This window comes from Anarhichas minor, unplaced genomic scaffold, assembly GCF_050575085.1.
Source record: "Anarhichas minor isolate MPS153535 unplaced genomic scaffold, ASM5057508v1 ptg000027l, whole genome shotgun sequence".
Lineage (NCBI taxonomy): Eukaryota > Metazoa > Chordata > Actinopteri > Perciformes > Anarhichadidae > Anarhichas > Anarhichas minor.
In genome coordinates this window covers 4,243,934-4,270,589 of record NW_027466473.1, presented here as the reverse complement: position 1 = coordinate 4,270,589, position 26,656 = coordinate 4,243,934, and the positions used below count along the sequence as shown (strand labels likewise).

The following is a 26,656-nucleotide window of genomic DNA, read 5'->3' as shown; positions in this document are numbered from 1 at the left end:
GTGTTTTCACGGTGCTGCCAGATATCCAGACACCAGGTTTCCTGCTCCGCTGCTCCCCCCGACCTCGCGCACCGAAAAAGTGAAACAACAAATAGAACACTAACTGAAGTTATTACATGTGCGAGTTGTAACCTGATGTAGATAACAGCGCAACAGAAGACTGCGAACTGAACGAGTCTGGAAACCCCTCAGACCATCTCTGCTCTCTCTCTCTCTCTCTCTCTCTCTCTCTCTCTCTCTCTTTCTATGGGCGCGCCTGTGGGTGGGTGTGTGTGTGTGTGCGTGCGTGTGCGAGAGAGTGTGTAAACCCACAAAGTGCTGGCTACACACTTTACACAATTACTTTAGGCTACCCTAAAGCCACACATAAAGAATTTTATTTATGTTAAGAAATAAAATTCATACAAATAGCAAAAATCCATCCAAATGTTTTTGAACTAAATAATATTCTAACTTCCTGAGGTGAGTCATCTGTATGGCTCCCATAACCTTCGTGTTAATTCATTCAAGGATCATTTATTGGCATGCATGCACACCGAAATTCATTTGTAGCTCATTTGTAACACAACAAACACATGACAAACAAAACAAAAACAGTAGTACATTCCTGTAGTGCATATTTTGAATTTGCATCATAAGGAATGTAAACAGCAGCAACAGCCACAATTCTCTGGGCAGATACGTCCGACATCTTCACAATAAAAATTCAACACGAGGAAAAAGATTGTCCATCAACTTTGAGTGTGTTTGGGCACCAAGCATCATGATGTAAACACAGAGTGCACCTCCTCTGGTCCCACTCGAGTCCTGCGCTCAGTCCTGCGGTCCGCCCGTTAAGTGCAGCTTGTTTCGAAAAGAACGATGGAGCCATTTCTCTGTGATCTTATTTTTATGCAACCTGGCATCAGACAGCCAGCAGGAGGCTGGGTAGTGGAGTAGCCTCAGGTCCTAGCTGGGTTAGCTTAGTTTCCATCTTGGCTCTTCTCCTTCTCGTCCTTGGGGCAGTTTGGTGGTTTTGGCCAGGACCATGTTACTTATTATATTATATTATATGTTACTATAAGTCAGGCATTCTATTAAATGGTGGAAAAATACATCTCAAAAACATGATTAAAAAAACAAAAACATTTACTGTATCCTTTTATTAAATACATTTTATTGCTTTTGTAGTGACACCAGAGAAAAGGTAGAGGATGACATGCAACAAAGGTCCTTGGCTGGACTCTTCTTAGGAATGCTGTGATTACGTAGACATGGTCTTAAACCCTGGAGCCACCACCCATGGGGATAGGCAGTGGGACTGGGTTGGGGCGGGGAACTATGGCATGCTGACCCAACTGGTGCTAGGATGTCCTCTAGTCTTCTAAGGTACTGGGAGGCCAGAAGGGCCGCAGCTTTGGTGGTTGTGGCAGGGTTTGGGAGGAATTCAGGAGGCTGTGAAGTTCTCAGATCCGCCAGACGACCCAGGAAATGGAAGCAGGGCTTTGGCTCAGGATGTATTCAGTAGTGGAGGAGAGCTGCTAACATAGCGAGGGAAATTATGGGGTGGTGAACAAGCCGAATAGGGTTGTTCCCCTTTGTAAGAAGGGGGAACGCAGGGTGGTCCATACCACACTGCTCATCCTCCCTCGCATAGCTCATGCCAGGGTACTTGAAAGGAGACTCAGGAGGAGCGGTAGGGATTCCCTTCTGGCCAAGGACCGACTCTTCACCCTTGCAAAGTTACTTGAGGGGTCATGGGAGCTTGGTCCTGATATAGCCAGACTGAGATCTCTGTTAATCAGGAAGTCAAGCACATTTCCATCAGGTGTTGTTCTCTGCCAGGATCGTCCCTAATCACCGATTCTGTTTGTCATCTTCAGGGACTCGATCTCAAGTTGCAGCCAGGGGGAGGAGATTGTCCCATTTTGGGGACCTCAGAATCTTTGCAGATGATGTGGTTCCGTGCTTCGTCAGACCATGGCTATTAGAGACCCATCATGCACCGGGGCGTTTCGCAGCACCTCCAAGTCCGAGGCCTCGTTCCCTGCCAGATAACTGTGGATTGCTCCCTCGAGGTTGGGAGGGAATTACTGCCCCATGTGAAGGAGTTCAAGTATCAGTGATTTTCTTTTTTCGCAAGGGAAGGAAGGCACCCTAAAAAGGTCAGTTTTCTGAAAACTGCAGTGCACTCTGGGAATTTGGTTTGGCATAAGATACTACGACCAAATGCTAGAGATAGCTGAAACAGATTGAGTATGCAGAACTAATCTTTCAACAAGATATAGCCAAATATGTGCTCCACCAAATACATGAGCAGCATATGAAAAGTTGTTTTCAATATATCTTATATGAGCACAGGCATTTGTCTTATAAAAATAAATATTCTAAACAGAACTATTGTACAATGTAAGAAAACACTGGACTTTTGTCTCTCTATGAGTGACAATAATAATATTAATACAATTACAATTTTATCACTGTTCTGAAATAAGTCACTGTCTGTCTTAACAGGAAATTTAACCAACACTTAAAAGTTGTGTTAATCATGCGGTTTGGGCTGTATGAGCTGGATAGTAACTGGAGGGAAAAATGTGCTCCTGAAGGCAGCTTTCATAAGAGCGTAATCAGTCCATTTATTTGCTTTGGCTGTAATAGTGTGGCTATCACTTTCTGCTTGGCTGTCAGCGTTGATGGATGAACATTGCTCTGGCTGCTGAAGATAAATCTCAGCCCAGGACTCACTGTGGTCTTTTCAATCCGAGGGCTCTCAACAAGTGGAGGTAGGACTGTTGTTGTTGTTGTTGTTGTTTTGGATGCCAGTACTGTACATTCCTGCAATAAACCCCTCTAAAGAGCACGTAATTCAACAGTACCACACACTACAGCCTCCAAAACAACCACACATTGTTGAATCAACGCTGGCAAACATTTTAAATGTCAGACAGGTTTTATTAATGAAGGGCTGTTGTATTGAATTACATCAACAGGTGTTAAGGCAACAGTTAGTAGGGATAGGGGACAAGTAGCAATTTAGTCTTCATGTCTTAATTACATTTCATTATTAGTTAAAATGCTAATTTAAGATATTTGTAAAACAATTTTGATATATTATCATATGTAGAAATATGTGTAATTAAATCTTTAATTTAATTACACATATCAGTAATTCCTTTTTCAGTAGTAAGAATAACACATACCTATCATTGCATTTCTACATGCTGAAGGGTTGTGACTTGTGGAAATGTACAGTCCCATCACAGATACCAACAATTGATTCCACTTGTGACAATTTAATTGTTAATATCAACAATCAACATTTTGACAAGTGACAATTCAGTCGTGGTTCTGCAGCTGATACTTCTGCATCTCTTTCAAGACGGCAGCAGGTGAACAGGTTGTGGCTGGTTGAGCTCTTCACAGGCTCCTCTTCTCACCAACAACACTGATGCTCAGTAGATGGGTACCAGGGATGTTCTGAGTGGTTTTAATCACTCACTGTAGAGCCCTCCTGTCCTGTGCCGTGCACATCCCATGCCAGTTTGTAATGTCTGCCGTCAGGTTGCTTTCTATTGCTCCTTTGTAAAAGTTGACGAGAAGTTGGTTTAAGTTTCCTTTAAAAAATACAGCCCAAAAAAGTTGCTGTTTGAAACAGATTACAATCTTGTCAATTAAAACATTGCCAATTATTGCTAATTCTTACACATGAAAAATATAACTTAAAAACTCGCCTTGGCTTGAATGCTCCAGATCAACGAAACAAACTATTTCCATATCACCTCATACACCACACACTCTTAACTTTAAAAACCACAAAACAAGAAAACATCCGGTGCTCTCTTCACCGGACATACATCTATTTATAACACCCTCACGGTCACTCTGAGGTAGGGTCTTAGAATCCCCCGCTGTCTGTGGCTGCTTGTTCAGAACCTCACTGTACAAAGAAGGCTGCAGTCCCTGAATTGTCTTGCTAGCTGAGAATTGAGACATCAACGGCTCTGCAGTAAAGATAGGTTCATCTCACAAATAACCCCAGCTGGTCACCCAACACCGGATCAAGAAAGCCCAACAGCGTGTCCACTTCCTGTGTCGCATGAGGGAAACCAGGCTTTCTTCCCCCCCCCCCCCCCCCCCCCACTCCCACCGTGGGCAGCAATATTGTGAGGAAGAAGAAGAAAATTTACTTTAACAATTCCGATTTTTGTCACGCTTTTGCCACAGTCCACACTCTAACCTACTTTAACCGGACACACTCTCCGCTTCCCAAGCCAAGTCCCCCCACAGGCAGAGCTGCTGCAGACACACTCCTGCTGCAGCAACAAACCTGTGACTTATACTATGCTGCTAATGGCTCTACCCCAGTCCACATTTCTTTTAGCATTGTTCGTATTTCTTTTATGTGCGTATTAGAACTTCAGCAACTATACTTAAAAAAGTAATGCTGAAAACTGATAACCCATTTTCATCAGTAAGTGGGTCTCTCAAGTACGTGTTACCCGGGCTAGTAGCACAGGCAATAAATGAGCATCCATCTCAAACATGTCATCTCATTGTCCACTGTACAGTTAATCATTCATTGGAAACAAAGTCAGTATGGCATTAAGCCCTTTAAACATTAATTAGCAGCAGTGACAACAATTGTAGATATCAACAATTACAATTACAATTACAGATTGAGTGACCTTGATGAGAGAGTGCAGTCGCTTTGCTGCTTGCTCTTGCCTCTGCTTGCCTCTGCTTGCATTTTCTTGCTTCACTTTGCCAGATATATCACATATATCACTCTTCAACATTTGAGTGAAGACAAATCCAGAAAGTCGTCGAGCTATTTGGGTTGTTAGCTAATGCTAACTAGCAGCTAAGCTAAATCTAAGTAGCAGCAAGATGCCTCCCTTCTCCACGGACGACTACTACAAACTCCTGCAGAAGATTGCAGTCTTGGAAACAAAAATCCACCGACTAGAAGTAAACGTGGAGGTAAATGGACTGTGTGGGAATGATACCACTTTACCATGGACTCAAAACATTGGACAGACGCAAGCGAAGACACAGCTAACTAGCACCACCAGGCCTACCAAGAAACAGGAGGAGAGAGCAGATAATGAATCTTCAAATGGTAGTCCTCCCTGGAACTCTCTCGGTGCAAAGCCGAAGAGAAAATCATACCCTCAGGATGTGGGAGGACGACTAACAGGCAGAGCCCAGCGCCCTGAGATTTGTGATGCGACTGGCTGGTCTGCACTACCACACAGGCAGAACTCCTCCTCAACCCCTGCACTCAGACGGACAAAGCCAAGGACAGCTGAGAAAAGTAAAACCTGAAAAAAACCTCCACAACAACCAAGCCTACAACTTCAAAACAGATTTGCTCCATTGTCGCAGGATCCTAAATCTCCATCTGATGACCTGGATAAGCAGCTATCTCCTCAAAGTAGGGTGAGAGTAAATGTGAGAGTAAAAGGCCGCAGGCAAAGCTAATGACTGGGCCTGAGACTCTGATTGTTGGTGACTGTGCTGTAAAAGATGTCAGAACACTGTGCAGCAAGAATACCAAAATAATCTGCTTTCTGAAAGATATGGTCTCTAACATGAAATACAAACCTTGTAACCCAGTGACACGCTATTGCAGACTTTTGTCTGAAGGTGGCAGCATTGAGCGATGATATTGCTGCTCCTCCAAGTGCATCATGGTCCTGAATTGGCTCAATCCCAATGTCCCCCGAAAGCTTCAAACCCTGAACCCTCAAGGACTTACTGACCTCATCCGGTAAATGGTTTGAGTATGAGTGTGAGAGACTGTGAGGGCATGAAATGGTGTACATAGGAAAGGGACAGCACTGCTGCAACATATTACTATATATATATATATATATATATATATATATATATATAGTAGTATATAACTATGAAAATGACAAAAAATAAAATGTACAATTGTGGGTGTTTATTTTATGCTTTGTACTCCCTGATTTGAACGTCTTTCCTCACAAGATGAGAGGTAATTCATATAATCGATTTACTCGTTTTTGTCAAAACAAAATCAAATATTTGATGAATGAATGAATAAATCAATATTCTCTGATTTCATGTTGTTTTTTGTTCCGTCTTTAATCCCTAATGTTTCTGTGTAAATGTAATGTGACAGGCTGAACACACGTGAGCCGTCCTCTTTGCCTTTTTTTTTACGTCTCCATGCGTCCACTGGTTACCCCGTGTTTAACGTCACATTGCAATGAATTGTGGGTAATTCCCTTGGGCAAAGTCTGCATCTAATGCTGATTTACGGAAAGGGTTCATAAAGGGCTCAAAGTGTCTGCCAGAGAGACTCAAACACTCGATGATTTGACAGTGGGACAGAACTAAACCCTCGTGGACTTTGCGGGAGCGCGCCTCAAAGTCTGTGAGTCCGTAAGAGTGGAGATTGGGATCGGGCCTTCCTGTTTATGTGCAAACAACATGGAGGTTTGCAGTGTGGACCGTGTTGTGACCCTGTGGTGTAAAATATAATTTGGTAAATACACACGTCTTAAAATATCCCTGTACAAACACTGCAAAAGACCTTTTTTTTTTTATCATTTTCCAGTCGTCGACCACTGTGTTCTCAGTTGCATGGTAGGTGAAAAACAGTTCTCAAAACATGACTATTAACTTGTACTGTCATGGGGCCCTCTGGTGGAGTGCCTTTGCTTGCACAGGACAGTCTCTCTTTTGACAAGTTCACTGCAGAGATCTGTTGACTTGAAGCTTTACCTCTGGCTTTTACAAATCTTTAGTTATTTCGGGTTTGCACATTCTGTTGTGGGTTGGAGCTCCACAGTTTAAGGCTCAATTGAGGTCAATATAACAAAGGTAACTGATATTGCTGCTGGGTAGAGACCTCTTTCTCCAGAGGTGAGACTCCTTCATCTCCTCAGCGTTCAACTCTACTGACTTCAGTCATGACGTGTGTTCCTTCATCTGTGCATCAAAGACCATTGTCGTGAAGTTGTTGACTACTTTAAGAACAGCAGATAATTCTTCTAAAAAGGAGGGTGAGCTGAGATAAAGACTCATCTGGCTAGTTTCTTGGAGGGAAACTGTGACGCTGTCATAAACGTTACTGCTACCTTATGAATAACTATAATATTGAACTAAAAGTACAGCTGTAGGAGAAGAGTTCTCTCCAAAAAGCAAGCTTGCATTATCCTCTGAGGTAGGGATAGTAGTACTCTTATCGTTACTGCTTATCGGTTTGGTTCCTTATCGAAACTCTTATTGGTTCTTTTTGATTATTTTGTGAGACAAAAATACAATTAAGAAGAAAATCAACATTGCTTTATTATTCTTGTATGTAAACAAATCGTCTTTCTTCAGCAGCAATACAAAAAGTTCCAAAGCTACTGCTTATATAACCTTCAGTTATGTTCAGCGTTAAGCCTTTCTAATTAGCTTTACTTAACTCTCACTCTCTCCATCACACATACACAAAACCCTGTACTCCTATACTTGTGAGGACACTCTATTGAGCAGCCCAGCCGCACACACACTCACTCCACAGCCTACCACCCAAAAAGAGATGAGCCAGAATCAGCATTAGATAATTTTAACAAAGGCACAGTTGGTATATGAGAAACCCTGAAATTAAATAAAACTGTCAATTTGAATAGCTTGTATGCATGATTATCATGCAGTTGACAGACAATGTTGATATTGGCATTGGTATCAGTTGACAAGGTATCTTTATAAATGGCAGTGGCTCGGCCTCCCTACTCACTATACCTTGCACATGTTTAAAATAAAAACATGAATATATGAACCTGTGTATTATTTGAATAGCTTAGTATTGAACGCACAATAAAGAGGTATGTTTATACATGGCACTAGGCCCATTTAATATAAAACACAATTTTATACAATATATATAGTCGGAACAGCTGGTTCCAAAATGACAATTTTGCTTGACCTCACCTGACCTCTCTGTACTAAAACCTCTAACTTTTTTTTGCTTCACTTTATCAAAGTCAAAATTTGCATAGAGACTATTGACATGTTGTGCTATGATTTGGGAGATGTTTTAGGCTAACCACTGCCTCATTTCAAGAAATAATAACAATAAAAGGGCTTTTTTTTCAGGCGAACCTGAAACTTTTCAATTTCATCTGTGTGCCATCTTCATTTACTCTTAACCAGTAACATAAACACTGATATTTACACATCTGAACAAATCTCACAAGTGTTACCTGTATTAACATCACAATTATTCAAATATACCTTGTAGTTAGAGAAAGACACTCTTTTTAGTATGGGTATGCAATTTTTGAGCAGAGGCCTAAAATAGGGCTAGGGTTCTAGAGGGACCCGGTTACGGTAACCCATGCTGATAACTTAGTTGAGCCATCCAAGTAATTTATTTAAAATTTGTGTAAATTCTGAAGACTAAAGAAATCAGTTTATTGTACGGTAAAGGTTTTTTGCAGCTATACATGTTAGTGTTGATATTCACAGTATTAGAGAAACCATCCAAGATTATAAGAGTAATATTCATAAATTCTGTGTATTCTATTTTGAAGTGACACAACTCAATATGAGGTTCAACATTGTGTCAGTTCATTCTTGAGAAGAAAAGTTTGTGGTTTGAAGCTGGAATGTAAACGTACTTGTAGTTCTGTTTTCTGGCCACTTGAGAGCAGCAGAAGAGCAGGTGGGTGAGATGACGCTTCTCTTTCCTCTGCAGTGGACAGGAAACCAACAGGAAGGTGGATTTAGTGTTTCATCGGCCGCAGTCATGACGTCTTTTTTAAAGCAATGTTGTTTAAAACCTGTTTGCAAGTTAAAGCAAAAAACACAAAGCTCACAATGCAAGATAGGACACATTGAAGGCTTTGTACTATTGTAATATTGTTGATGTGTCAATATATGCCCATGTTTGGTATGTTATTTATCAGTTGTAAATGAAAAATTGGTCCGTCACAAAGCAATACGTGTCCCGTCAACCTTCTGACAGCTGAAGCCACATGTCTTTTCTAAAGCAGCGTTTTACTATGTCAACATTTGACTGAAATTAATAAATTATCTAATCTTGGCGTCTTCCCATATTCGGATAAGATTACCTTTGACAGAACAAATTGTTAAAGGACGGGTCCAAACCTTGCCTAAATCATTCTGCTTTAAAGCCTTTGTATGTATTATCTGCAGTGTATAATCCAGAGACTCAGACCTCTGAGCAGCAACTTGACACAAGCTGTATGTGTTTCAACTCTGTTCCTTCTTGCAAGAATAAATGTCCTGATTAATGATTTTACACCGTGTCGAGTCATATTTTTCTAACAAAAACCCACGTACAGTTCTTTACCTAAGATGGTCTTTATCAGGGAGGAGAGGGTCACATGTGCTGTACATATTAATAAAGTAGAGAATAAATGTATTAAAATGTGTTGTGGGAAGTGAATGGTGGGCAGATAGAACTGCTTTGAAAGCCATATACAGTAGATTATTTAGGTCTATTATGGTTGTGTGGTGTATGGATCAGCAGCAAGCTGATCTCTCAAAAAACTGGATAGTATTCAATAGGCAATGAGAACATGCACCGGTTCCTTTAAAACAAGCCCAATGGCTGCATTACAGGTGGAAATGCTACTAGAACTAAGAACATAGTTAGCATGGAGTAATATGTAAATATTTCCTTTTACCCACAATTTAAATGACCTGTGTTAGTGTCAAACATTCATGAAAATGAAGATCAATGAAATGACTTCTGTGCACACTTTCATATCTTTATTGTTCAGGCATAATGCATAACAGTAACAGGTGGAAAGTCACAGAGTTCAAGCAGACGTAACCGTTTTAGTTACTAAGGACAAATTGTGCGAGATGCACAAACAAACTGTAATTTATGAGAACATGGTATATCATTCCATCTAAATGTTGGGCCAGAGTTTGTGTGAACACAGTGCTCACGTCCTGCAGCGTTGTTTGGTTCTCCTCCATGCCAAACGACAAAGTTGGCTGAAGACCCATCAGACCACATCCATGTTCCTTCTTTGTGGATGTCACTCAGTCCGATCCAGGTCGGTGCCTCAGCAGGGTCAAAGTTCTTGATCAGGAATTTGACAAATTTCTGTTCGTCCTTACTGTGGACTGACACCAGGTTGGCTCCCTCTCTGACACAGTGGATCTCTGCATCAGCCCAGGTCATGTCTGTGGCGAGGTACTTGTAGCAGCGGCCGTTGAAGCTGTACCAGAACATGGGACAGGTGGCCCTCTGTAGAGTCATTGTACGGTCATCAGAAGGACACACAGCAACCAGAGCCAGACCAAACAAGAAGAGGAACAGAAGCATGTTGGTGTCTGTCACAGGAGCAGGATGAGGCTTGTTGTGTTGGTTGGAGTTGATGGCGACAGACAGGCTGCTTTCTTATAGAGGCTTCAGAGAGGGTGCTTTCACTGTTGGCACAATATTATTATTGGTCAGCTGAACTTGGTGAACACTTTCAGCAACCACACAGTATCTGAACATAACTCACCTGGCGAAGTCACATTAAAGCTATAATTAATTTAAATAATTTCTTTAAGTTTTTAATTTCCTCAAGACTCCCTCAAACTGTCAGGGTTTAGGCAAAACGAGTAGCAGGGGATGGACACAAATGCAGAGAGACACAGGAGAAGATTAGACAGATTTTTATAAACAAACAAAAAATGTCCAAAACAAAACTTAGAATGAGAATCCAAGGAAAACAAGGAATGGGCAAAACCCCAAAAGGTAATTAGAAAACAAACAAGAGGGATACATACATGAACGTGCAGAGTAGAGCAAGGAGCCAAACAGGGAACATACCATTAAATACCTCAGCAGAGCAGGTCACACAACAGACTAATGGACACTGACACAAGGGACACACAGGGTTTAAATACAATAGGGAGGTGCAGGTGATTAGACACAGGAGGATTCAATCAGGGGCGGGGCAGACAATCACTTTCTTTCTTTCTTTTTTGAGGTTTGTTGGCGGTTGGCAAACAATGAATTGCTGCATTACCGCCACCAACTGGTCTGGAGTGTGGATCAGGATGTCTAGTACTTATTTAAAAATTAAAAATTTCAAAGAAAAGAAAAAATAAACAAAACTAAACTAAACTAAAACAAAACAACAGGCTCATATTTTCTTAATAATATTAATTAATCTAAGACATTGAAATAATACTTGATAACACTCACTTTTTGAGTTCTTTTGCAGAATACATCCACTATATCCAACCGTACCTTCATCTTGCCGAGGTCTCCAACCAGCGGCCCTCTTTCCTGTTCATATTTCTGACATTGCACAATAACATGTTCTATTGTTTCCTCTTGCCAACAATAGTCGTATTTTCCTGTTTCCTGTTTACCTATTTTTTGAAGCATACTGTTTAGGCCAGCGTGTCCAAATCTAAGCCTTGATATCACTGTTTCCTCTCTCCTGTTCCTTCCTGCACATCTCATTTCTCCCACTTTCCTCTGAACTCGGTAAAACCATCGTCCTTTCCTGTCTTCTTCCCATTGCTTCTGTCACCTTTCCTTCAACCTCTGTTTAATGATACTTGTTGTTTCTGATTTACTGAAGCAAACTGCAACATTAGTGCAGCTATTTCTGTGGCCTCTTTTGCAGCTTTATCTGCCATTTAATTTCCTTTGACCCCAATATGTGCTGGTACCCACAGGAATATCACTGTCAGACCCATCATTTGAATTCTGTTCAATGTTTGTTGTATTTCTATAAGAATGTCTGGTCTACTGTCTGAATGGCTGTTCCGTAAGCTGGCTAATGATGAACTTGAATCTGAACAAATGTTTGCCCTCAATGGTTTTGTGTCCTCTATCCACTGTAATGCTCACATTATTGCCAGCATTTCCCCTGTGTACACTGATACTCCCTCAGTGATCATTTGACCTATTTTAATATTCAATTCTGGAACAATAAATGCCACTCCTACCTTGTTTCCTAAATTCTTTAAGTTCCCTCAGTGAAACAAGAGTGCATCCCCTCCACTCAAGAGGATAATCTCTTCCATTTCAGTAGCGCTGAACCCAAACACAGTATACAGTAGGTGAGTCTACTACGACAGGCCCGTTTGGATATATGATACCTCCTCTGTCTTTTGGCAGCTGTGAGGTTTATATAATAATTCGGAGTTGTTTCCTTTATAATATGAACTTTCAGAAATATATCCACTATTTCTTGATGTTTTCTTTGAGATGTATATCATTGGACAGACTTGTCTGGGTAATATTCAATTTTATACATTTTTTCACCCATCCATGAAATAGGTAGATCAATTCATCAAATAAGACTTTCTTGACATCTTTAAGTATTCTGTTTAAATTTAGTCTTTATAGCTTTCTAATATTAATTATCCATAAGTACAACAATCCAGAGGTACAGCAGACCAAGAAAAATGAAGTCAGGATAGTTCAATATATTCTCGCCATATCCAATTATATATCGATATCCACTGATCACAGCCATTTATTATCAGAATCAATTTGACTTTCTAACAAGGAACCAAATAACTGACTAATCAACATTAAGGCTGGTCTAGATTCATGAGGACAGTAATAAACAGTAAGACATCTGCATAAAGCTCAGTTATTATAGAATAGATCTTATTAGGGTTCCTGCTGTGGCTCCTAATGGATTCAGCAAGCAATTCAATAACTAGCATGAAAATCAGAAGGGATATAGCGTCTCACTGACGGCTTGATTTCCTCAACAAGAACTGTGATCATTTCTTTTTTCTGATATGGACATCACAGGGGCATTAGAATTGTAACATACATTTATGCACAAGGACCAGATGCACTGTTTGGCGTTTGTAGCGAAACGCTAATTTACAACACCTGTCCACATATGCCATTAACGAGTACGCAGGCCTTGGGTTCAGCTTAAAAATCAGCTTAATCCAGCTAATAAAACCCTCCAAGAGCATCAGTACTACTGATCAAAGAGCTTCTCAGCAGCAAGTGAAACTAGAAAATGCATTTCCTGCTGAAAATGCATTGGAATGCTGAAAGCTGAAATGAATTGTAAAACAATTGCTGAAAATTAAGAAATGGGAGACTACCTGTCTGGAAAATGTTGAAGCCTGAAAGCATTTAAACTGCACTGCTGAAAACCCTTCTAGTTGAAATATCTAACTATGGTGTCTGTAGCTGAAAGTATGATGAAGAAGAAGGCTTTGAAAGTTGAAGAAGTACAGGATTTGAAAATTTGCTCCATAGAGATCCCATTCAAAAGAAAATTGCAAATAGCTTAATATTTCAAAAAATTTAAAGATTACAAATATGAAAAGTCATTTCACCCCTCTCCTGAAAGAGCTGAACATTTTGATATTCGAACGGTTTCTGTGACTTAAAAAATGTCAGCAGTAGTGATATTTGTAGTAGTAGTACTAGAAGTTGTAGTAGAAGTATTATTAGTAGTAGAAGTATTAGTATCAGTAGTAGTAGTAATAGCTGTAGTAGTGGTCATAGTATTTAATATAACAGTAGAAGTAGTAGTAGTAGTAATAGCAATGGCAGTATTTGAAGTAGCAGTAATAGCAGTAGTAGTAGTACTAGTAGCAGTCATACTAATAGCTGTAGTAGTATTAGTACTGGTAGTAGCATGAATAGCAGTAGTAGTAGGAGCAGTTGTAGTATAAGTAATTGTAGTAGTGTAGTGGTAGTAATAGCAGTAGTGGTAGTAATAATATTGATGGTAGCAGTAATAGCAGTAGTAATAGTAGCAACAGCAAAAGTTGTAGTAGTAGTAGCAGCAGTAGTAGTAGTAGTAATACTAGAAATATTAGCAGCAGTAGTAGTAGTTGTCGCAGTATTAGTAAGAGCATTCATTATTTCAACAAAAAAGCCTAATTTTGAGCTTAATGTTTAAATACCGTTAATCCATGGGGCTTTTATTTTGAAAGGGTGGGGCTGGGTAGGGGAGAGAGGGGGAGAGCAGACATAATCATAATGTTTGACACATAAACAGAGGTTATTAAATGACAGGCGTCATCACAAGCATTTCAGTTAAAATTTACTCTGTGGGGCTTTTATTTTGAAATGGGGTGTGGGGGGGGGAAGGGGAGAAGAGATGGACTCATAATGTTAGATAAACACAAACAGGTTATTAAATGTCAGGCTTCATCACAAGCATTTCAGTTAAAATTCATTCTGTGGGGCTTTTATTTTAAAATGGTGTGTGTGTGTGGGGGGATCCTCTAAAGATCTCTAAGAACACAAATAACTGTATGAGAGAGAGACAGAGAGAGACAGAGAGAGAGAGAGAGAGAGAGAGAGAGAGAGAGAGAGAGAGAGAGAGGAGTGCGTGTGTGTCTGTGAGTCTGTGTTTATCAACATCACTAATGAGCTTAATCAGAAACACCTGTGTCCTTGCAGCCTTTTCATGGAGATAAAACAGGGAAACACCTCTCAAACAAATCCTCAAAACTCCCATAACCGTAGCTCCTATTGCTCCGATATTAATAAATGAGAGGAAGGATGAGTTGAAAAACAGATCCTGTAAAAATTGTGTCTGTAGTGTAAAAAATGTGGCTTAACTGGCGATCTAGAAATGGGGTACCGTGTTCTGTGGAAGATGTTTTTGAAGCAAGATTTAACATTGGTCTCTATGGAGCAGAAAGTTGGGTTTCCTCTCAATTACAGGCTTCTGTGTCAAATGTGTAAATCTGTGGGATTCCACAGTAATTTGTCTACAACAAGGACAAGATTAGCTACTTTTAAATCCAGAAATTATTCATGAAGAGTGAAGATTGTGGACTCAGTGGCAAAAGACAAATCTTTTTTTCACAAGAATCTCAAGCTGCTCTTCACTCTAGCGGTGACATCACCCACTCTAAGCTGCGCAATACACACCTATTATAAAGTCAGAAAAGGGCTGAAAAAATCATAAAAGCTAAATTGCTGCAGTTCAAAAAGTTTAAAAGATATCAGAAAGCTGAATTACGCGGCAATAGTTCAGGGTTTTCTCAACATTTGAAACTTGAAATGGTGTCTGTTGCTAAAAGTATGAGGAAGTAGAAGGATTTGAAAGTTGAAGTTTAAGAGGATTTGAAAATATTCTCCATAGAAACCCATTCAAAACAAAATGTGCAAAAAGCTTAATAATTCAAAAAGTTTAAAGATTAGAAATATGAAGATATATAGCAGACGTGTCCTTGATGAGCTGAACATTGTGATAGTTGAACGGTTTCTGTAGCTTAAAAAATGTGGAAGGAGATAAGTGCCAAAATACGTACGGAAGAAATAGTTGAATAAAGATTTGAAGAACAATAGTTGGAATGCTTAACAGCATTCCAACAATGATCACACCTTGTGCTTTATAAATGTTTATGTTGAATGCCACCCAAGTTTCTGTGTGAGGGGTCTGATCTGCTACACATGATCATTGACCAGACGTCATCCCAGGGCTAATGATTCAATTCTGTGGTAAGAAAAGAAAATACAATGATCCCTAAACAAATCACTGATCTATGCTGTAGGACTCAATGAGACATTCCTTACTGATTAATATATAGAATCATAGTTACAGTACAATGAAGAATTATCTATTCGAACAAAAATAAAGTCCAACGAGAAATGCACAAGTAGTGTTTGGATGAATATTAACCTGGACTCTAAAATGAAAAGGAAATAAAAGACAAGCAGTAAAGAGTCACTCAATAGTTGTTGAACTCTGCACCTTCAGGAGAGCTCAGTTTGTTTTTATATAGATTCATGGAATCATAATTTCTTATAGAGATTAGCCTAGTATCAAACAATGGGCCGGAGCTAAAACTATATAGACTAGCCCTCCATGACACAGGCACTTAGCTCAATGGACAAGTGATTAATCATCCATAAGTCATCATTCCCTTTTATTTTTGACCCGAGATTATCTTTTGGAAAAAGCTTTAAGCTCTGTTGATCCCACCAATACGTTCATCAAACAATCCCTTGTGTTCATGATTAAAGTTATGAGGAACTTTTCTATCCATATTGTTAAGTTAGATTATTATTTTGCTAAAACTATACATCTTATTTGGCTAAATAGGGTAAAAGGAAATATTTATAAACATTTTGAATACTTTTTAAATGACCTGTGTTAGTGACGAACATTCATGAAAATGAAGATTAATGAAATGACTTCTGTGCACACTTTGGTATCTTTATTGTTCAGGCATAATGCATAACAGAGTAACCGGTGGAAAGTCACAGAGTTCAAGCAGACGTAACCTTTTTAGTTACTAAGGACAAATTGTGCGAGATGCACAAACAAAATGTAATTTATGAGAACATGGTATATCATTCCATCTAAATGTTGGGCTAAAGTTTGTGTGAGCACAGTGCTCACGTCCTGCACCGTTGTTTGGTTCTCCTCCATGCCAAAGGACAAAGTTGGCTGAAGACCCATCAGACCACATCCATGTTCCTTCTTTGTGGATGTCACTCAGTCCGATCCAGGTCGGTGCCTCAGCAGGGTCAAAGTTCTTGATCAGGAATTTGACAAATTCCTGTTCGTCCTTACTGTGGACTGACACCAGGTTGGCTCCCTCTCTGACACAGTGGATCTCCGCATCAGCCCAGGTCATGTCTGTGGCGAGGTACCTGTAGCAGCGGCCGTTGAAGCTGTACCAGAACATGGGACAGGTGGCCCTCTGTAGAGTCGTTGTATGGTCATCAGAAGGACACACAGCAACCAGAGCCAGACCAAACAAGAAGAGGAACAGAAGCATGTTGGTGTCTTTCACAGGAGCAGGATGAGGGTTGTTGTGTTGGTTGGAGTTGATGGAGACAGACAGGCTGCTTTCTTATAGAGGCTTCAGAGAGGGCGTTTTCACTGTTGGCACAATATTATTATTGGTCAGCTGAACTTGGTGAACACTTTCAGCAACCACACAGTATCTGAACATAACTCACCTGGCGAAGTCACATTAAAGCTATAATTAATTTAAATAATTTCTTTAAGTTTTTAATTTCCTCAAGACTCCCTCAAACTGTCAGGGTTTAGGCAAAACGAGTAGCAGGGGATGGACACAAATGCAGAGAGACACAGGAGAAGATTAGACAGATTTTTATAAACAAACAAAAAATGTCCAAAACAAAACTTAGAATGAGAATCCAAGGAAAACAAGGAATGGGCAAAACCCCAAAAGGTAATTAGAAAACAAACAAGAGGGATACATACATGAACGTGCAGAGTAGATCAAGGAGCAAAACAGGGAACATACCATTAAATACCTCAGCAGAGCAGGTCACACAACAGACTAATGAACACTGACACAAGGGACACACAGGGTTTAAATACAATAGGGAGGTGCAGGTGATTAGACACAGGAGGATTCAATCAGGGGCAGGGCAGACAATCACTTTCTTTCTTTCTTTTTTGAGGTTTGTTGGCGGTTGGCAAACAATGAATTGCTGCATTACCGCCACCAACTGGTCTGGAGTGTGGATCAGGATGTCTAGTACTTATTTAAAAATTAAAAATTCAAAGAAAAGAAAAAATAAACAAAACTAAACTAAACTAAAACAAAACAACGGGCTCATATTTTCTTAATAATATTAATTAATCTAAGACATTGAAATAATACTTGATAACACTCACTTTTTGAGTTCTTTTGCAGAATACATCCACTATATCCAACCGTACCTTCATCTTGCCGAGGTCTCCAACCAGCGGCCCTCTTTCCTGTTCATATTTCTGACATTGCACAATAACATGTTCTATTGTTTCCTCTTGCCAACAATAGTCGTATTTTCCTGTTTCCTGTTTACCTATTTTTTGAAGCATACTGTTTAGGCCACCGTGTCCAAATCTAAGCCTTGATATCATCGCTTCCTCTCTCCTGTTCCTTCCTGCACATCTCATTTCTCCCACTTTCCTCTGAACTCGGTAAAACCATCGTCCTTTCCTGTCTTCTTCCCATTGCTTCTGTCACCTTTCCTTCAACCTCTGTTTAATGATACTTGTTGTTTCTGATTTACTGAAGCAAACTGCAACATTAGTGCAGCTATTTCTGTGGCCTCTTTTGCAGCTTTATCTGCCATTTCATTTCCTTTGACCCCAATATGTGCTGGTACCCACAGGAATATCACTGTCAGACCCATCATTTGAATTCTGTTCAATGTTTGTTGTATTTCTATAAGAATGTCTGGTCTACTGTCTGAATGGCTGTTCCGTAAGATGAAGGTACGGTTGGATATAGTGGATGTATTCTGCAAAAGAACTCAAAACGTGAGTGTTATCAAGTATTATTTCAATGTCTTAGATTAATAAATATTATTAAGAAAATATGAGCCCGTTGTTTTGTTTTAGTTTAGTTTAGTTTAGTTTATTTTTTCTTTTCTTTGAATTTTTAATTTTTAAATAAGAACTAGACATCCTGATCCACACTCCAGACCAGTTGGTGGCGGTAATGCAGCAATTCATTGTTTGCCAACCGCCAACAAACCTCAAAAAAGAAAGAAAGAAAGTGATTGTCTGCCCCGCCCCTGATTGAATCCTCCTGTGTATTTAATGGTATGTTCCCTGTTTTGCTCCTTGCGCAACTCTGCACGTTCATGTATGTATCCCTCTTGTTTGTTTTCTAACTACCTTTTGGGGTTTTGACCATTCCTTGTTTTCCTTGAATTCTGATCCCTGTAAGTTTTGTTTTGGACATTTTTTGTTTGTTTATAAAAATCTGTCTAATATTCTTCTTCTCCTGTGTCTCTCTGCATTTGGGTCCATCCCCTGCTACTCTTTTTGCCTAAACCCTGACAGTTTGAGGGAATCTTGAGGAAATTAAAAACAAAAACTAAGAGCAATTAATTCTAGCTTTAATGTGACGTCTCCAGGTGAGCTTGTGGTCTTATTTCGGCTTATGTTCAGATACTGTGTGGTTGCTGAAAGTGTTCGCCAAGTTCAGCTGACCAATAATAACATTGTGCCAACAGTGAAAGCACCCTCTCTGAAGCCTTTATAAGAAAGCAGCCTGTCTGTCTCCATCAACTCCAACCAACACAACAAGCCTCATCCTGCTCCTGTGACAGACACCAACATGCTTCTGTTCCTCTTCTTGTTTGGTCTGGCTCTGGTTGCTGTGTGTCCTTCTGATGACCATACAATGACTCTACAGAGGGCCACCTGTCCCATGTTCTGGTACAGCTTCAACGACCGCTGCTACAAGTACCTCGCCACAGACATGACCTGGGCTGATGCAGAGATCCACTGTGTCAGAGAGGGAGCCAACCTGGTGTCAGTCCACAGTAAGGACGAACAGGAATTTGTCAAATTCCTGATCAAGAACTTTGACCCTGCTGAGGCACCGACCTGGATCGGACTGAGTGACATCCACAAAGAAGGAACATGGATGTGGTCTGATGGGTCTTCAGCCAACTTTGTCGTTTGGCATGGAGGAGAACCAAACAACGCTGCAGGACGTGAGCACTGTGCTCACACAAACTCTGGCCCAACATTTAGATGGAATGATATACCATGTTCTCATAAATTACAGTTTGTCTGTGCATCTCGCACAATTTGTCCTTAGTAACTAAAAAGGTTATTTCTGCTTGAACTCTGTGACTTTCCACCTGTTACTCTGTTATGCATTATGCCTGAACAATAAAGATACCAAAGTGTGCACAGAAGTCATTTCTTTAATCTTCATTTTCATGAATGTTCTCCAAAACTTTTGGGATTTTATTTTTTTCAAGCACTTTTCCAGGCCTGGAAATGACTATTTTAAAATCCCATGACCATACGAACCCTGTGTTGTGTTGCCGCCTTAGGTTAGCATAGCGTAGCTCCAAACACCAAGGCGCTCGGTTGCAAATAATGAACATTCTTAGCCATAAAATGTGCAACACTTCTCCGACGCTGTTAGCCAGAAATACCGTTCGTACAAATCCTTTTCCTGGCAAAAATGAAGTCAGGATAGTTCAATATATTCTCACCATATCCAATTATATATCAATATCCACTGATCACAGCCATTTATTATCAGAATCAATTTGACATCCTGACAAGGAACCAAAGAACTGACTGACATTAAGGCTGGTCTAGATTCATGAGGACAGTAATAAACAGTAAGACATCTGCATAAAGCTGTTATTATAGAATAGATCTTATTAGGGCTCCTAATGGATTCAGCAAGCAATTCAATAACTAGCATGAAAATCAGAAGGGATATAGCGTCTCACTGACGGCTTGATTTCCTCAAGAACTGTGATCATTTCTTTTTTCTGATATGGACATCACAGGGGCATTAGAATTGTAACATTTATGCACAAGGACCAGATGCACTGTTTGGCGTTTGTAGCGAAACGCTAATTTACAACACCTGTCCACATCTGCCATTAACGAGTATGCAGGCCTTGGGTTGAAAGAAATCAGCTTAATCCAGCTAATAAAACCCTCCAAGAGCATCAGTACGACTGATCAAAGAGCTTCTCAGCAGCAAGTGAAATGATCACACCTTGGGCTTTATAAATGTTTATGTTGAATGCCACCCAAGTTTCTGTGTGAGGGGTCTGATCTGCTACACATGATCATTGACCAGACGTCATCCCAGGGCTAATGATTCAATTCTGTGGTAAAAAAGAAAATACACTGATCCCTAAACAAACCACTGATCTATGCTGCAGGACTCAATGAGACATTCCTTACTGAGCAATATATAGAATCATATTTACAGTACAATTATTATCTATTCCAACTAAAATAAAGTCCAATGAGAAATGCACGAGTAGTGTTTGGATGAATATTAACCTGAACTCTAAAATGAAATGGAAATAAAAGACAAGCAATAGTCACTCAAAAGTTGAACTCTGCACCTTCAGGAGAGCTCAGTTTGTTTTTATATAGATTCATGGAATCATAATTGCTTATAAAGATGATCCTAGTATCAAACAATGGGCCGGAGCTAAAACTATATAGACTATCCCTCCATGACACAGGCACTTAGCTCAATGGACAAGTGATTGATCATAGATCCATAAAGCAGTTGTCATTCCTTTTTATTTTGGAAAAAGCTTTAAGCTCTGTTGATCCCACCAATACGTTCACCATCAAACAATCCCTTGTGTTCATGATTAAAGTTATGAGGAACTTTTCTATCCATATTGTGAAAAGTTAGATTCTTATTTTGCTGAAACTACACATTTTCTTTGGCTAAATAAGGAAAAAAGTATTCAAAATGTTTATAAATATTTCCTTTTACCACAATTTAAATGACCTGCGTTAGTGTCAAACATTCATGAAAATGACGATTAATGAAATGACTTCTGTGCACACTTTGGTCAGTTGTAAATGAAAAATTGGTCCGTCACAAAGCAATACGTGTCCCGTCAACCTTCTGACAGCTGAAGCCACATGTCTTTTCTAAAGCAGCGTTTTACTATGTCAACATTTGACTGAAATTAATAAATTATCATTTTTTATGTGACACCTCCGGATGTGTTCTTTGGCTTATGTTCAGATACTGTGTAGATGTGTACAAGGGAAAGTGTTGACCAAGTGCATTTGTTTTTCCATCCACTCTATTAGCTAAATGTGGGAACAGCAACAGTGTGAATATCTAATCACATCTACAAAACATTTTCAACACTAATGAATTCACACTGTTGTGAGATATATTAGCATTATGTTTATGTTAAGTGTATGGGTAACAGAGGCAGCCGGAAGGACAGGAGAAGTAAACACTCAAACATGTATACACCTTTTAAATATTGTCCCACTGTCCCAAGTGCAAAAAAGTATAAAATAATTGTCATTTCATTAAGAAAACCCACGTACAGCTCTGTACCTCAGACGGTCTTTATCGGGGAGGAAATTATCATTTCATTAAAAAAAAACTGTTGGAAAAACTTAAAGAATGTTGTGTTTTAGTCAGTAAGAAGCTAGGCAGCTGCTTCCAAACAGTTTGTGACCCTCGTGTTGAACCTTTTCAATAATCTTAGCTGTTTTTCTTCAGCATCTTCTTTTAGTGTCCCTTCATCAAGGGAGATAATACATTTGTCAGTATTTACGTATGCCGATTTGGACCTTGACGTCTTCCCATATTCGGATAAGATTACCTTTGACAGAACAAATTGTTAAAGGACGGGTCCAAACCTTGCCTAAATCATTCTGCTTTAAAGCCTTTGTATGTATTATCTGCAGTGTATAATCCAGAGACTCAGACCTCTGAGCAGCAACTTGACACAAGCTGTATGTGTTTCAACTCTGTTCCTTCTTGCAAGAATAAATGTCCTGATTAATGATTTTACACCGTGTCGAGTCATATTTTTCTAACAAAAACCCACGTACAGTTCTTTACCTAAGATGGTCTTTATCAGGGAGGAGAGGGTCACATGTGCTGTACATATTAATAAAGTAGAGAATAAATGTATTAAAATGTGTTGTGGGAAGTGAATGGTGGGCAGATAGAACTGCTTTGAAAGCCATATACAGTAGATTATTTAGGTCTATTATGGTTGTGTGGTGTATGGATCAGCAGCAAGCTGATCTCTCAAAAAACTGGATAGTATTCAATAGGCAATGAGAACATGCACCGGTTCCTTTAAAACAAGCCCAATGGCTGCATTACAGGTGGAAATGCTACTAGAACTAAGAACATAGTTAGCATTGAGTAATATGTAAATATTTCCTTTTACCCACAATTTAAATGACCTGTGTTAGTGTCAAACATTCATGAAAATGAAGATCAATGAAATTACTTCTGTGCACACTTTCATATCTTTATTGTTCAGGCATAATGCATAACAGAGTAACAGGTGGAAAGTCACAGAGTTCAAGCAGACGTAACCGTTTTAGTTACTAAGGACAAATTGTGCGAGATGCACAAACAAACTGTAATTTATGAGAACATGGTATATCATTCCATCTAAATGTTGGGCCAGAGTTTGTGTGAACACAGTGCTCACGTCCTGCAGCGTTGTTTGGTTCTCCTCCATGCCAAACGACAAAGTTGGCTGAAGACCCATCAGACCACATCCATGTTCCTTCTTTGTGGATGTCACTCAGTCCGATCCAGGTCGGTGCCTCAGCAGGGTCAAAGTTCTTGATCAGGAATTTGACAAATTTCTGTTCGTCCTTACTGTGGACTGACACCAGGTTGGCTCCCTCTCTGACACAGTGGATCTCTGCATCAGCCCAGGTCATGTCTGTGGCGAGGTACTTGTAGCAGCGGCCGTTGAAGCTGTACCAGAACATGGGACAGGTGGCCCTCTGTAGAGTCATTGTATGGTCATCAGAAGGACACACAGCAACCAGAGCCAGACCAAACAAGAAGAGGAACAGAAGCATGTTGGTGTCTTTCACAGGAGCAGGATGAGGGTTGTTGTGTTGGTTGGAGTTGATGGAGACAGACAGGCTGCTTTCTTATAGAGGCTTCAGAGAGGGTGCTTTCACTGTTGGCACAATGTTATTATTGGTCAGCTGAACTTGGCGAACACTTTCAGCAACCACACAGTATCTGAACATAAGCCGAAATAAGACCACAAGCGCACCTGGAGATGTCACATTAAAGCTATAATTAATTTCTCTAAGTTTTTGTTTTTAATTTCCTCAAGACTCCCTCAAACTGTCAGGGTTTAGGCAAAAAGAGTAGCAGGGGATGGACCTAATTGCAGAGAGATAAGGGAGAAGAAGAAGATTAGACAGATTTTTATAAACAAACAAAATACATCCAAAACAAAATTTACAGGGATCAGAATCAAAGGAAAACAAGGAATGGGCAAAATCCCAAAAGGTAATTAGAAAACAAACAAGAGGGATACATACATGAACGTGCCGAGTAGAGCAAGGAGCAAAACAGGGAACATACCATTAAATACCTCAGCAGAGCAGGTCACACAACAGACACAACAGGGTTTAAATACACTAGGGAGGTGCAGGTGATTAGACACAGGAGGATTCAATCAGGGGCGGGGCAAACAATCACTTTCTTTCTTTCTTTTTGAGGTTTGTTGGCGGTTGGCAAACAATGAATTGCTGCATTACCGCCACCAACTGGTCTGGAGTGTGGATCAGGATGTCTAGTACTTATTTAAAAATTAAAAATCAAAGAAAAGAAAAAATAAACAAAACTAAACTAAACTCTAAAACAAAACAACAGGCTCATATTTTCTTAATAATATTAATTAATCTAAGATATTGAAATAATACTTGATAACACTCACTTTTTGAGTTCTTTTGCAGAATACATCCACTACATCCAACCGTACCTTCATCTTGCCGAGGTCTCCAACCAGCTGCCCTCTTTCCTGTTCATACTTCTGACATTGCACAATAACATGTTCTATTGTTTCCTCTTGCCAACAATAGTCGCATTTTCCTCTTTCCTGTTTACCTATTTTTTGAAGCATACTGTTTAGGCCAGTGTGTCCAAATCTAAGCCTTGATATCACCGCTTCCTCTCTCCTGTTCCTTCCTGCACATCTCATTTCTCCCACTTTCCTCTGAACTTGGTAAAACCATCGTCCTTTCCTGTCTTCTTCCCATTGCTTCTGCCACCTTTCCTTCAAACTCTGGTTAATGATACATTTTGTTTCTGATTTACTGACGCAAACTGCAACATTAGTGCAGCTATTTTTGTGGCCTCTTTTGCAGCTTTATCTGCCATTTAATTTCCTTTGACCCCAATATGTGCTGGTACCCACAGGAATATCACTGTCAGACCCATCATTTGAATTCTGTTCAATGTTTGTTGTATTTATATGAGGATGTCTGGTCTACTGTCTGAATGGCTGTTCCGTAAGATGAAGGTACGGTTGGATATAGTGGATGTATTCTGCAAAAGAACTCAAAACGTGAGTGTTATCAAGTATTATTTCAATATCTTAGATTAATTAATATTATTAAAAAAATATGAGCCCGTTGTTTTATTTTGTTTATTTTTTCTTTTCTTTGAATTTTAATTTTTAAATAAGTACTAGACATCCTGATCCACAATCCAGACCAGTTGGTGGCGGTAATGCAGCAATTCATTGTTTGCCAAACCTCAAAAAAGAAAGAAAGAAAGTGATTGTCTGCCTCGCCCCTAATTGAATCCTCCTGTGTCTAATCACCTGCACCTCCCTAGTGTATTTAAACCCTGTGTGTCTCTGTATGTCAGTGTCCATTCATCCGTTGTGTGACCTGCTCTGCTGAGGTATTTAATGGTGTGTGCCCTGTTTTGCGCCTTGCTCTACTCGGCATGTTCATGTATGTATCCCTCTTGTTTGTTTTCTAATTACCTTTTGGGGTTTTGCCCATTCCTTGTTTTCCTTGGATTCTGATCCCTGTAAGTTTTGTTTTGGACATTTTCTGTTCATAAAAATTAGTCAAATGTTCTTCTTCTCCTGTGTCTCTCTGCATTTGGGTCCATCCCCTGCTACTCTTTTCTCCAGGTGAGCTTGTAGTCTTATTTCGGCTTATGTTCAGATACTGTGTGGTTGCTGAAAGTGTTCGCCAAGTTCAGCTGACCAATAATAACATTGTGCCAACAGTGAAAGCACCCTCTCTGAAGCCTCTATAAGAAAGCAGCCTGTCTGTCTCCATCAACACAACAACCCTCATCCTGCTCCTGTGACAGACACCAACATGCTTCTGTTCCTCTTCTTGTTTGGTCTGGCTCCGGTTGCTGTGTGTCCTTCTGATGACCATACAATGACTCTACAGAGGGCCACCTGTCCCATGTTCTGGTACAGCTTCAACGGCCGCTGCTACAGGTACCTCGCCACAGACATGACCTGGGCTGATGCAGAGATCCACTGTGTCAGAGAGGGAGCCAACCTGGTGTCAGTCCACAGTAAGGACGAACAGGAATTTGTCAAATTCCTGATCAAGAACTTTGACCCTGCTGAGGCGCCAACCTGGATCGGACTGAGTGACATCCACAAAGAAGGAACATGGATGTGGTCTGATGGGTCTTCAGCCAACTTTGTCCTTTGGCATGGAGGAGAACCAAACAACGGTGCAGGACGTGAGCACTGTGCTCACACAAACTTTAGCCCAACATTTAGATGGAATGATATACCATGTTCTCATAAATTACATTTTGTTTGTGCATCTCGCACAATTTGTCCTTAGTAACTAAAAAGGTTACGTCTGCTTGAACTCTGTGACTTTCCACCTGTTACTCTGTTATGCATTATGCCTGAACAATAAAGATATGAAAGTGTGCACAGAAGTAATTTCATTGATCTTCATTTTCATGAATATTCTTCTCCAAAACTTTTGGGATTTTATTTTTTTCAAGCAATTTTCCAGGCCTGGAAAAAACACTTTAAAATTCCATGACAATCCTGTGTTGTGTTGCTGCCTTGGTTACCTCAGGTTAGCATAGCGTAGCTCCAAACACCAAGACGCTCGGTTGCAAATTAAGCACATTCTTAGCCATAAAATGTGCAACGCTTCTCTGACGCTGTTAGCCAGAAATACCGTTCGTACAAATCCTTTTCCTGGCTGGGTCAGGGCTGCTAGCTGTGGGGATGGCCGACCCGCTCAGTTTTTCTGGAAATGTCCTTGAGAAATCTGTTTCTCCACCAGCCATTGAACGTTTAAAAAACAAAGCTAGGTTTAAAAAAAAAAAATAAAGTCCCATGTCATAACTTCTTACTAGTGCTGGGCAAGGATTAAAATTAATTGCGATGAATCGCATTGTTATGGCAAAGTTCAATAATGAATTCAAAAGTAGTGTATTACGCACTTTTATTTCA

The 26,656-nt window shown here is 39.9% G+C and overlaps 5 protein-coding genes across 5 annotated transcripts; 2 read left to right on the top strand and 3 right to left on the bottom strand.

Annotated features, from left to right (window-relative positions):
• Window positions 1–9,811: 9,811 nt before the first annotated feature.
• Window positions 9,812–12,250, bottom strand: LOC142960469 (lactose-binding lectin l-2-like). Its single transcript, XM_076102318.1, has one exon. The coding sequence runs from the start codon at window positions 10,298–10,300 to the stop codon at window positions 9,812–9,814; it is 489 nt and encodes a 162-aa protein (XP_075958433.1). The 5' UTR covers window positions 10,301–12,250.
• Window positions 12,251–16,179: 3,929 nt separating this feature from the next.
• LOC142960677 (galactose-specific lectin nattectin-like) lies at window positions 16,180–16,707 on the bottom strand. Its single transcript, XM_076102629.1, has one exon. It carries the CDS (start codon window positions 16,705–16,707, stop codon window positions 16,219–16,221), a length of 489 nt encoding a protein of 162 aa, XP_075958744.1. The 3' UTR covers window positions 16,180–16,218.
• A 2,307-nt stretch (window positions 16,708–19,014) lies between these two features.
• LOC142959724 (galactose-specific lectin nattectin-like) lies at window positions 19,015–19,503 on the top strand. The gene has a single exon (XM_076101124.1). It carries the CDS (start codon window positions 19,015–19,017, stop codon window positions 19,501–19,503), a length of 489 nt encoding a protein of 162 aa, XP_075957239.1.
• A 3,269-nt stretch (window positions 19,504–22,772) lies between these two features.
• LOC142960751 (lactose-binding lectin l-2-like) lies at window positions 22,773–23,261 on the bottom strand. Its single transcript, XM_076102757.1, has one exon. The coding sequence runs from the start codon at window positions 23,259–23,261 to the stop codon at window positions 22,773–22,775; it is 489 nt and encodes a 162-aa protein (XP_075958872.1).
• Window positions 23,262–25,538: 2,277 nt separating this feature from the next.
• On the top strand, window positions 25,539–26,027 carry LOC142960627 (galactose-specific lectin nattectin-like). Its single transcript, XM_076102552.1, has one exon. It carries the CDS (start codon window positions 25,539–25,541, stop codon window positions 26,025–26,027), a length of 489 nt encoding a protein of 162 aa, XP_075958667.1.
• Window positions 26,028–26,656: the final 629 nt, after the last annotated feature.